At 36.7% G+C, this 12,977-nt stretch overlaps 1 protein-coding gene across 1 annotated transcript in view; it reads right to left on the reverse strand.

Annotated features, from left to right (window-relative positions):
* OLA1 (Obg like ATPase 1) overlaps positions 1-12,977 on the reverse strand; it is a 182,730-nt gene that overhangs the window by 3,993 nt on the left and 165,760 nt on the right. Inside the window, exons 8-9 of the mRNA XM_046017985.1 lie at positions 2,739-2,879; positions 1,950-2,046 (exon numbers count right to left, since the gene is read on the reverse strand). Coding sequence (XP_045873941.1) covers positions 1,950-2,046; positions 2,739-2,879 — 238 coding nt within the window. The remainder of the gene's footprint in view (positions 1-1,949; positions 2,047-2,738; positions 2,880-12,977) is intronic.

Below are 12,977 nucleotides of genomic sequence, written 5' to 3' on the forward strand. Positions count from 1 at the left end.
TTAGTTTAATACTACGGTTAAAATGTCAGATATACAATTAGTACATTTTTAACACTGGGCACTGTCTGTGCAGCAGATTTTAGCACAGGCAGATCAGTAGATATTAAAGCATAGCTTTATTTTTCCTAACAGTCATCCAGTTGTATTGATTCAGATGCAGTGGTCTAGTTTTGGTGTCGGTTTCACTTCGATTTTCTATTCTTCACAGTGGAGAAAAATAAGGATTTTCAAGTAACTTTCAAGCTGAATTATCAAAGGTTTTAAAAGATAAAAAGCCTTAAAATTTCTTCTCGTCTAAAGAACATATAAAAATCAATATACAGAGGGACATTTTAAAGACATTTCCAACAAATCACATAAGCTATGTTTGGCAAATAATTTAGAAATTCTCATAAAATTTTAGTAGTAAAATTTTCAAGTGTTTAACATAATACATGCTGCCTCTAACCATCAGGAAGGAAAATTTTTAGTTGATATGGCAAGAAAAATGTCTTATAATTACTCCATATGTTAAATTACAAGGACATACATTCCAGACACACACAACCATGGAAAGAAATTTGAGAAATAATGGTGACCTAAAGGCTGCTTAATAAAGCATGTTAAAGTGATAAGGAGTCTGACACTATAAAGCACAGTTTTTACAATAAAAGATGTATTGGGTTAATATGGCTACTCACTGATGCTTACCTGACTAAATATCTCAGCACATTAAATCACGGATACTTAACAATCAGTCTTAAGATAAACCAGCTTTCACACTTTCAAGCCCAGAACACGTTACCTTCCCTGCTGCATACACTTAAGTTTGGAAGTTTTAAGGCTCTAAAATATATAGTGAAAATACACCGTGGCAATTTGTTTACCAACTTGGATTTGCTTTGACATTATTTTCTAAGTCTATATAAAAGGACCTTGGTTAGAAGTCAATCATTTTTTTTTTTTTTTTTACAAAGGGGAGAAGGAACAAAAGTGAATCTCATATTCACACAACACATTTAATGTTACGTTGAACTGCCTCCGTGATTCTATCCACATTAAATCAAAATGAATGAAATGATAAATTATGATAGTGAAAACAGAAATCAAAACAGCACTAAAATTTATCATGGAGCATATACTCAAAAAAGCATAATAAAAGAATCCAGAAGACATACTGGATATTTCTGAAAGTTTGGACATTATATTCTGTAACCACAATTTGGGACTACATATATTTCAAAATATTTTTCAATAGTAACTACCATATTACAATATATTTACATTTAAAAGCAAGCCATTACAGTTCACAGTGTCTATTGTCCTCCGGGAATAAATTAGTCATTCTTTCTGGTCGTAATCAGTATACATCAATATTTAAAATACATATCACATTTTTAAAGAAGAAAGACTGAATATATAATACTGCAAAAATAAACACCACTTCTATGAATTCAAATAAAAAAGCATGAATTATTACACATTGAGTTTAGCTCTTTGAGCCCAACTGTGTATCTATGAAGAGCATAATGATGTCATATTGCTTTTATTGCTGAAAATGTAATCCGAGCAAAGCAAAGGAGGAAAGAACCACCCGCGACCCAAACAAACTTAGCGAATACAAAATGAAAAGCAACATCAATTTCACTGCAGACAAACCCAGTCACACAGATTAAGCAAGCACAATACTGGTGCGTCTTATCTCTGACCACAGGAGGAGGGTAGACAGATTCTACAGGATGAAGAAATTCAGACTATGTAATAGGCAGAATCAATTGTTACCTGCCTCAATCAATGCCGCTCCACTTTCACTGTTCAGCAGCTCACAAATAATTAAAGTTATCCTGGACAAAAACCTCATCTGTAATGACTAGCTAACCGCCACCATGACAAACTTCAAAGTCAGTGATATCAATCTGAATTCAATAGTGTGGAACTGGATATGGCTGATGAATAAGTATGAATCTTACCCTGATGGTCCATGCGCGCACTTCATCTGGGCCTGCAGTGAAAAAGTATTCTAGTTGGAGTGCTGCAAACCCAGCCTTAATGATCTTTGGCAAAGCGCTGAAATAAAATGAAACAAATTCACTCAACATATAACTTGATTGTGCCAGAGATCAGTATAGAGCTAAAATTATTCATTTCAAGCAGAAATGTTCAAGATATTAGTAACTGACCACTCATCTTTCATAATACACTTGAAGAGGCCCGAATGCATATAACTGTTTCTAAAAAAAATCCCTCCTAAAATTAGTTTTAATTATATTTGTCTGAATATATCATTTTGAATTGTTTACTATTAAAAAAAAGAAAAATTTGATCTACCCATTCTACGACTATTTTCCTCCAATATTAATTATTTCCAGGACGTGGGTCATGAAAGCAAAATTATTTGATTGAAATCCGATGTTTAAACAATATATTAGTGTTACTCAGAAAAAAATGAAGGCAACTGATTCACCCTTTCCCCTCCCCCACTGAACATGACGAAAGAGTTTTGGCGATCATTCCTTCTCAAAAATATACATAACTAATACCTATGTTATAATTAAAACACTGTACAGAGATGACAGATGACAGTTAAAAACTTAATTTAAAATAAATCTTTTCACTCTGTCTCATGGTAAAGAAAGGAGAAGATTCCCTCTTTATAATGGTAATTACTCTGTCATTTATTATTCTATCAGCGCAAGCAATTAAATTACTGCAAGGAAATAGTTGATAATAAAGTGTAGGGAAAATGAATGCTAATTAACCTTTGTGTCATGTTCGCTTCCAGATACTTCTGTCTCTCCTCAGCACTCAATTCTTGCAACTTGAGTTCCAAGGCCCCACTAAAAGGAATGACCAAGGCACCTGGGTCATACTTGTCCACCCACTCTTTAATTTTTATCAACCTGTAGACAAAAAAGGGCACAACATTATCTTGTAGTGCATGCATGACTGTACCACATTCATTATTATCAAGTAGCACATACATATTCATAAGAATTGCACGGTTTTATGATGCCATCTTTTTGTGTATAGCTTTCCAAGGTCAAGGCATTAACAGGCAGCAATTGCTTCAGGTATACGCCATAAGATTTTACTGTAATCTAGTTTTACTTTAGTATATTATCTATATGAACCATTATACAAATATTATAAAACTTTTTAAAGTTATACTAAATTTGCTCAGCATTAACACCTGTGTCCTTGAAAACCTCAATCTTATGATTTATTATTTTCCTTACTCTACAAAGTAAATTTTTAAGAAGCAAAAAAACATTAAGTCCTGCTTGTACAAGAACCAAGCTTAAGAAGTGCCCGCTAATTCTGAAGAGTTTTTGCCAAATAAATCATTTGTTCTACCCAAAATTTTATATGCCTAGGTCAGCTCCCTCTTGGACTAACAAGAGCTTACATTATTTGTACCTGGCTTTGAGGGAGATTTTTGCTAATCGAAACAAACACATCCAGAAATGCACACTTACAAACCTAGCTGATTGTATCCACACTGTTCTTACTTATGAGGAGCACAAATAAGAGAACTGCAGAGGAAATAAATTCCTTTAATCACAAAGGGTTTGGAAAGCACAATTAGGTAGGGAAAAGACACCAAGTTGTTACCCAAAAAGATGTTACTGAGTGATTTTTTTCCCCTTCCAGATCATGGGTTATTTGGGCAAAGCAGTAGTTAGAATATAAATGAAATAAGTGTAGTGAATACATTAACCAGGTTCTGATTCTACACTACTTCGCTAGTTCTTTATTCCTGGGCAGGTTATCAAAACCTTCTAAACCTCAGTTTCCTCACCTATTAAAAACGGAGATAATTTGTAGTACACATTATATTGTAATGAACCTGGAAAATTAATGCCTGGCAGACTAAACAGCATTACTATTATGATTATTACTGTTAATAATAACAGTAGTTACTGTTACTAATTTTCATTCTCAGATAATCACAGATGATTTTCCTAAATTCCTTTTTTTTTTTTTTTTTAAGATTTTATTTATTTGAGAGAGAGAGAGAGAAAGGTGAGGGGTTAGGGACAAATGGAGAGCCCCAATGCAGGGGGCTCAATCCCAATACCTGGTTACCATGACCTGAGCCACCCAGGAGTCCCTATGCCTATGATTCTGGAACAGGGTTTAGTACGGAAGTGAGTACAAATTTCACAGAAACTTATGTTAAAAATATTAATGCATACCATAATCTTCTATAATCCTATAAGCCTCCCACATTTACACCAAGGTTTTAATAGCTATTATGACAAAAAATTGTGGCAGGAGTTCTTTAATCAATGTCAATGTCACAAAAGGGGAAAAGAAACACAAAAACTAAACCACAAAATCACCAAAACTCACCTATCAAAGAAAATGACAGGGGATCAGTTATTATAAAATTAAGAATACGGCCTACCAAGTAGGATTTACGATCGGATAAGGGAATGAAAAATTCGCATAATAGTTTGCACATGTTTGCTATAAAAGGCTAACCTATAATTACTTACTTAATGTTATCAGTTTTTGATCTCCATAATATTTTTTTTCCTTTGGTCACATCCTGAAAGAATGGGCCAATCCCTAAGATGTACTTTGGAATAAAGTATGTGTCCTTTAAAATAGGAAATCCAAACCAGATATTTTCTTATCCAAAATTATAAAGGACAGGTTAAAGGAAAAAGGGAAAATTTGTTTGTATTTTTGCTACTTTTTAAAAGATTTTATTTTTCTAAATAATCTCTACACCCAACGTGGGGCTCAAACTCACAACCCTGAGATCAAGAGCTGCACACTCCACAGGCTGAGCCTACCAGGTACCCCAAAAATGGGAAAATTTAAACTGATACTTCTGCCTATAATAACATTATGAGATTCTTAGTTACTTTACAGACTTACACTGTTCAAACAAAACGATATGGATTAGTAACATACGTTTACGAGTCAGAATCAAGCATGTGTATGTATGGAGAGAGAGAGAGAGAGATCCATACCAAATACAATTCACTGAAAATGAAATAAAACAAGCCGAGGAAAAAGGATAATATAAAAATATCATACACATTTTGTTTCATAAATATGGTCAACATAACTAATAAAACCAGAACTGTTATGAAACAACAAGATAAGAAATAATTACTTTGGCTAAAGCATCAATTCAGAGTAACAATAGTTCTACCCTGTCATTTTAACAGCCTTTCCTGCAGAGTCCTCAGAGGGATTATTTGCATTCCTCAGGTGTTCTATTGTACAATTCAGATGAATAAAGACTTACAAATCATTCCTCTACCGCCAATGTGAGACTTTGATCTGGTGAATACACCATTGTACCTTAACTATAATTGGCAAAAAACCTGACAGTGTAGAGCATCACAAGCTTAATAACAAAGGAGAATATCTCAAAGTGTTGACAGATGATCTTCATAATGCAGAAGCGGAGCCGGTACATTTTAGCAATAAATGAGCACTGAGGTCTAAAGGTCTCTAAAGTGACTGACATCAGACCTGCTATAGCTTCACTAAAAGAAAAAGGGACCGGAGCACTCTCCGTAAAGTGAGTTAGGCTCTTTGCCTGCAAGCTTCACTTTTGTGACTTTCACTGTCATAGAAAACACAGGGAAGATGAAAAGTGAGTTAGGTTCTTTGGCTGTCTGCTTTACTTTTGTTACTTTTACTATCAAACAAAAGTGAGAAATGTCCCAAAGTGATTTTTAATTACATATCTGAAATAAACCTTAGGTAATAAAAAAAAAAATAGCACTCAATTTCGAGATTACAGACTGAAATACATATAATATATCTATTAGGTCTGATGGTTACAAAAGTGTGATAATGAGGCCAAGATCACAAGTTTGAACCCCATTGGGACCAGTTACCTTTGCAGAAAAATGTCTATTCTATTGCTACAAACCATACCCCAAACTATAGTTAGTTATCTAAAAATGTGTGCTACTGGCACATGAGGAATATGGAAAATGAAAGTTCAGCTCAGTACCACTACTAGAGAAACAATTTCAAGTACATTCTGTTAAAGTAACTGAATAATAATTTCCATATACAAATGCTAGCAAATGCCTAAGAAACCCATCCAATTGTTAGAGACCAAAATAATAAAATGGTAATGATGATGAAATTGTCAGAGAATATCAAATTATTTGAGGGGAGACAAAACAGTAAAAACAGTACACTCCCAAAGAGTTAAACTGTAAAGACTGTGATAATATTCATTTTGCAAATTTATACAAACAGATTATTGCAAGAGAATCCGCGTTCTCTTGATAAGGAGCCAGAGCCATGTTGATTTCCCTAAAGTCTTATGAATGACAAATGGAAAGAGGAATTGCCATTAGTTGTATTTTTCTCTCTCGTAATGACTCCATAGGACGGGGACAAGCAGGGACAGCCAGTTTTAAGACTAAAAGGATGATGCTCTGACATACACTGGCAGGTTGTGAGGTTAGACTGTTTGGCAGAATGAGATCTTTAATATTAAATTTGTATTAGATTTCTAAAAGATCATGTCTCAAATTTACCTTTGCTGTTATAATCTGACTTCTTAGCAAGTCCTGAAATTCCAGATTCCATAATTTGATTTTCCTAAGGGTCATTTACATTGCTTGTATTTCTTTTCCCAGATGCTAATTTTACTTTTTTTTTTTTTAAAGCATGTCCACATATTTCTCCCCCTCCCCCAGATTTATTTATTTATTTGAGGTAGGGGAGGAACAGAGAGAGGGGGAGAGAATCTCAAGCATAACACAGGGCTCAATCCCATGACCCTGATCATGACCTGAGCCAAAATCAAGGGTCAGATGCTTAACTGACTGAGCACCCAGGCACCCCTAATTTTATTTTTAAAAATTCTATTTGTTTCTCTTTCAAATCTACCTGCTCTTAAGTAATGTTTTACTTGGTTAATGAATTCTTAGTCCCTTCCCATATTTTATTTTATTTTTTTTTTGTTTTTTAAAGATTTTATTTATTTATTTGACAGATAGAGATCACAAGTAAGGAGAGAGGCAGGCAGAGAGAGAGAGGAGGAAGCAGGCTCCCTGCCAAGCAGAGAGCCCGATGCGGGACTCGATCCCAGGACCCTGAGATCATGACCTGAGCTGAAGGCAGCAGCCTAAACCACTGAGCCACCCAGCCCTTCCCATATTTTAAACAGATTAATTTACAAGTTCTTTCTGGGCTGCCTTAATTACTTTTTTTTTTTGGGGGGGGGGGTAAAACTCTGCCTCCCACCATTAATCATCCATTAGCAGCCTCTCACAACATGGTTCCTGTGTATGTGCCATGCTCTTCTGGGGTGTGTAGTCATTTGGCAGCAGCAGTCAAGTTCCAAACGTCTGCTGTCCCCTATGTTTAGAGATGTATCTATGGGCTAGTTCTGTGTTTGTTCTTCCGGGAAAAGACCTACAGAGGGTTGTAGATCAGAGGGCTCTGGATCACTTAAAGGCTTAGTGTTTCTGCACTAGGTTATTGCTAATGCAAATTAAGGTCCCCTACCTCTTAGAGCGCCATCCCAGTCTCTAATTCCTGACAGTACAGTTTCTTCCTTTGTTCAGAAGGGGTGGGAATGGGAAGTCTTCTAGCATCTGAGCATGGGAAGGATCAATTTTTCTAGGCTTTATGAGTGAGCCTCATTCCTGCACCTGCAGTCTGTCTGGGGTCTTTACCTTGACCTATTCCTATGACCGCCAAAGCCTCTAGGCCATATATAAGTTGGGTTTTTTTTTCCCCCCCCTGAGGGCCATATTCTATTGATTTCACTCCCTACTCTCACTGAATTTCCTCTTTGTTTTCAGCACCTAGAAAATCCCTTACTTGCTTTCAAGTCCTTCTGTGTGTTCTAAAAATACCCCACCATCATCAAGACCATCCTTTTCTGGTTATTTTCTCTTGTGGTGTTTCTATACATTAGGAACAAGAATGGAGCTTCCTGTACTGGGTCAGCCCACCATCTTAACTCAAAGTTCTCCATACTGGATTTAAGTCTTCCTTTCTATTGTGTTCTAATACAACAGCTTTCAAACTTTTTTTGAACATTACCCACAGGAAGAAATAGATTTTATACTTGATTCAAACATATGGTGCACAGACATATTATTTTTATACACATATCCAAACTGACACAGGTTTCACAAAACAATACTTACCTTTCTAGTGGAAAATAGGACAATCCCAATGGTGCTATTTGATATTCTACATAAAACTAAATTTTTATAACTTAAAATAACCCCCTGAGATAGTTTTCTCTAACATATTTTAAGGGGCACATGGCTGGCTCAGTCGGAAGGCATGGGACTCTTGATCCTGGAGGTCATGAGTTAGGAGCCCCCCCTGGGGTGTAGTGATTACTTAAACACAACTTCAAAAAAAAAACAAAAACAAAAAACCAAACCACCTTTATACTTTAATAAGAACTTTAACTTTTTTCTACACTTCATGTCCATCCAGCCGTTGAACTACCTCTTAGCTACTAAATTCTGATTTTATTTTCTAAAAATCCTTAAAGATAGCTCAACCCAGGACAAAACCCAAGTTATATTACCATTTAGAGTATATTTGCTGAACATTAAAACTCTCTCAAATCTGTTTATCCTAGTTTGTAATATCAAACTGTATTTAACATCTTTAAAACTGTTACATATGATATTAGATTCTTATATACAACCTACATAATTTTCTGTGTGAATCTAGGTCTTAGCTTTAAAAAATCAGCAGTGACAACTTGCCTCTGACTGAATATAACTGTTGGCAAGAACTATATGTCAATATTCAGAAAATGATATAACTTACAAAAAGGAAGATTTAGGGCTGGTTCATTTAGTGGTTTACTACCATTCAGTCAACATTATTAGAATTCACTAAGTTAGTTCTTCTCTTATTGTTCATGGTATGAATGTACCAGAAATCCAGGGGGCACTGAAAAACACTGAGGTCATTTCTAGTCTCTTCCCTTGCAGGTTTACTCTCATTTCTATTAGAATTGCCCAGAGTACCAAAAAATGACTTTAAGATATCACATTCCTTTTTTCATTTTCCAAACATTATCACAGCAAATTAATGTCAATTTATAGATTCTAAAAGAAAAAGAAATAAGACTATGGAAGATAAAATCATCCTCTATGGATGATATAAACATTAATCCAGTTCTTTCACAAATGACAATAAGTAACACTAGAATTATTAATACTAAAATTAATATACGATGTACAAACTGAAATATATACCCTATAAACAATATTCAATCAAGGCCAAAAAATGAGCTCTGGAAAATCCAAAATTACCAACTCTTCAGAATTCCTTGACTAAAGTTATTAGAATAGAGCTATGAAGGAAGCTAGTGGAGGCGTAGGGGGCAGGGAGGAGAGAGAAAGAAGAAATACCAAAAAAAAAGGTAAACTCTAACTGAAGAGTGTCTAAATAATCTAATCCCTATTCCAAAAGAGATCCCCATCTTCGATGTACATAACAGACTTCAACTTTCCCTGCTCTTGTCTGATCTCATGGAAACTGTACAGGATAATGAATATAACTTTGTTCCTCAAAGTGTGGTTACATCATTCGGCTGTCTACTGGAAACGTAGAACCTCAGAATCTGCATTTCAACAAGACCCCCAGGCATTTCATAGGCATGTCAAACTTGCAGAAGCACTGAACTAAAGGACTTTGAAAATAACGACACATTAACTGAAAGGACAAAAATGTGTCTGAAATAACTCTGCAGACCGACTATAACCGAGCTCATGCTGACCACCTATCCCTCTGATATGAGGGGAATGAGATAATGAAAAAGTTCCTGTTTACATTCTCTAGGTTCGAAACCAGAGGAGAAAAAAGGCACTAGAATCTCAGGAAGTGTGAGGAAAATGTTTGCTGTGAATCCCCTGCAATGTTGAAGAAGTTTCAGATTCACAGTAAAAAGAATTAGTTTAGGGGCACCTGGGTGGCTCAGTGGGTTAAACCTCTGCCTGTGGCTCAGGTCATGGCCTCAAGTTCCTGGGCTCGAGCCCCATATTGGGCTCTCTGCTCAGCAGGGAGCCTGCTTCCCCCTCTCTCTCTGCCTGCCTCTCTACCTACTTGTGATCTGTCTCTCTGTCAAATAAATAAATAAAATCTTTAAAAAAATAAAAACAATAAAAATAATTAGTTTAGACAGCATTACTATATAGCCAACAGTTTCTTATTTTATAAGACATAATTACACCTGTCTTAGTCTAATCAGCTTCAATACCTGGGAAAACATCTGCAGTTAAGTTAGCTTTGTAGTCTAGATTCAAATTATAAGAAGTGACTCTTATGGAAAGCACTTTGTGAAATTTAAATTCTTATCAAGTAAATGGAGTATTATGCTACAAATTATTCCCTATGACGACCTCACAGAACCACTGTCTGAAAAACTCCATTCATTTTGCACTATAACAAAATGGCATTTGTATACATCCAACCATGTGTGTGTATAAAAGGAAATAAAACCTAGAGAAATGGGCATTCCTTTAGCCGCAAATAAATGAAAATCGGGTTTCAGACTCTATTTCAAGGATTAACAAGATTTCTGACTCTAGGAGTAACTGGACGATTATACGGAAACTGAAACGATAGGTGTTATGACAAGCAGGCAACCTTAAAGCAAATTAGGGCAATTGGGTATACTTACCCTAACACTTTTGGCTCACTGTGACACCAGGATTTCTTAGACATTTAATGTGCTTAAAAAAGTATAATATATGCGGGGCACCTGGGTGGCTCAGTGGGTTAAAGCCTCTGCCTTCAGCTCGGGTCATGACCCCAGGGTCCTGGGATCAGGCCCCACATTAGGCTCTCTGCTCAGCGGGGAGCCTGCTTCTCCCTCTCTCTCTCTGCCTGCCTCTCTGCCTACTGTGATCTCTGTCTGTCAAATAAATGGATAAAATCTTTAAAAAAAAAAGAAGTATAATATATGCAATTAATCTCTATGTAATGAACATGTAACAACTGTATGGGAATATTTTCTATGTTCAGCAAAAGGGCTGTTTAAAAAAAAAAAAAACCTTTCAATGAATAAACAGGATGAAACAGCAGGATGAATCCTAATTAGTCTGAGTAAATCATAGTAATCCCATTCTTTAGCTGGCAACTGGTTAGAGAATGGGCCTGTGAACCAGTTCTGGTCAATGGGGAATGAAGGAAAGCCTCCTACGGGCTTTAGAAAAAGATTCTGAATGGTTCCTTTGGCTTTGAAACAGTGAAAAGAAGGGAGTCTCTACTGGATACTATGTCTGGATATTACCCCTGGAACTCCAGTGGCCATTTTGTAACCAAAAGAATGGAAGTGGGGAAAGATGAGAAAAACCCTTCTTCCCGATAATACCACAACCTTGAACTAAACAGGAACACTGAGGAGCGCCCAGGTGGCTCAGCCGGTTAAGCATCTGACTGCAGGTCATGATCTCCGGGTCGTGAGACTGAGCCCCCTATTAGGCTGGCTCTGCACTCAGAGGGGAGTCTGCTTGAGATTCTTTCCCACTCCCTTTGCCCCTACCCTTCCCCTCTGGCATGCTCTCTCTCTCTCCCTTTCAGTCTAGTTAATTAATTAATTAATTAAATCTTAAAAACAAAAGCAAAAACCAGGAACACGGAATTAAACAACCCTAGAGACATACTATTATGTATTAGGATGGTCATTGTTATTTATAGCTGAAAGCATCGGATACTGATAATGACTGTATTTTAGGTTTTTCTTCATTTGAGTATATGAATGCAGTTCCTCTTAACTGGTGAAACTCCAATTTTTACTTAAGACCAGCTCCTGCAGAGCTTTCCCTGAGCTTCCACATGGACACACTCCACCTTATAAATTGCTTATTTTCTTATCTCCTCCCACTATAATAAAAACTTCCTGAGGTCACAGACTTGTCTTTCTTTGTTCATGGATATATCCACAGAACTCTCTTAGCACAGCACGGACACAGATGCTCAAACATATTCTAAATGGGTAAGACGGAAAGAGCTTCAGGCTAATCACTGGCTAATTGACTACGGGCAGCTACTTAAGGTCTCTTAGCTTTAATTTACTCATCTGCAACCTGATGAGTAGTTTTCCACATGTTCTGGATTCCCTAACGAAGCTCCCAAGGTACTGAGAAAGGAAAGGGTGCAGAGATGAAGGAAGGACAATGAAGGTGAAGGACCCCTCACTTCCGTATTTCAATCACAGCTGCATCACTCTTAAATGATGAATTTCCGCATCAGATTCATCAGAAGAAAGTTCTGTTGTTCTTAACAACTCTAAAGTTCAATGAGTAGGCGATCCTTTTCAGATGGCAAATTACCATTTTATGGCATAAGCCAGAAACTGAACAAGTGCTAAAACCTTTCTGTTTAAATGCTACTGTTCAGCACCTTAAAAAAAAAAGAAAAAAAGAAAGAGACAGAAAGGGAGAGAGAGAAAGCGTGTGCACGTGCGTTGGGGGAGGGAAGGAGAGGGGCAAGCAGACTCTGCTCAGAGAGGAGCCCAACACGGGGCTCAATCCCACACTCCTGAGATCACGACCTGACCAGACATCAAGAGTCAGAGGCTAAACCAACAGAGCCACCAGGTGCCCCCTACTGCTCACCATCTTTAAAAGAAAAATAAAAACCGTTCCCATTTTCTGTGACTCTCTTCCCTCACGTAGACTTTTCATAGCACTGCTCTTCTTAATGTTTATGGTCTTCCACCCAGCACTGGTGAACCCACTTACCCAGTTATTGGGGCAAGGAACTTATAAAATATCTTGTTCACTGCAGCACTCCCAGCACCACTTACAACAGTGCCTTGGCATAAACAGATGCTCATTAGCTGCTGGGTGGATCAATGAATAGGAATGAATTAAGCTGAAAGTTAATTTCATTACTGGTCTCTTCTGCCAGAGTCAACCTGTAGAAATTAGTGAACTACAGTTGACTTGACCCCCGTAAGGATGCATGTTTATTAGCTACAATGGCAAAGTGAAAAACCATACTAACAGAATATGGGGGAAGCA

This window comes from Meles meles, chromosome 9 (assembly GCF_922984935.1).
Source record: "Meles meles chromosome 9, mMelMel3.1 paternal haplotype, whole genome shotgun sequence".
Classification (NCBI taxonomy): Eukaryota; Metazoa; Chordata; class Mammalia; order Carnivora; family Mustelidae; genus Meles; species Meles meles.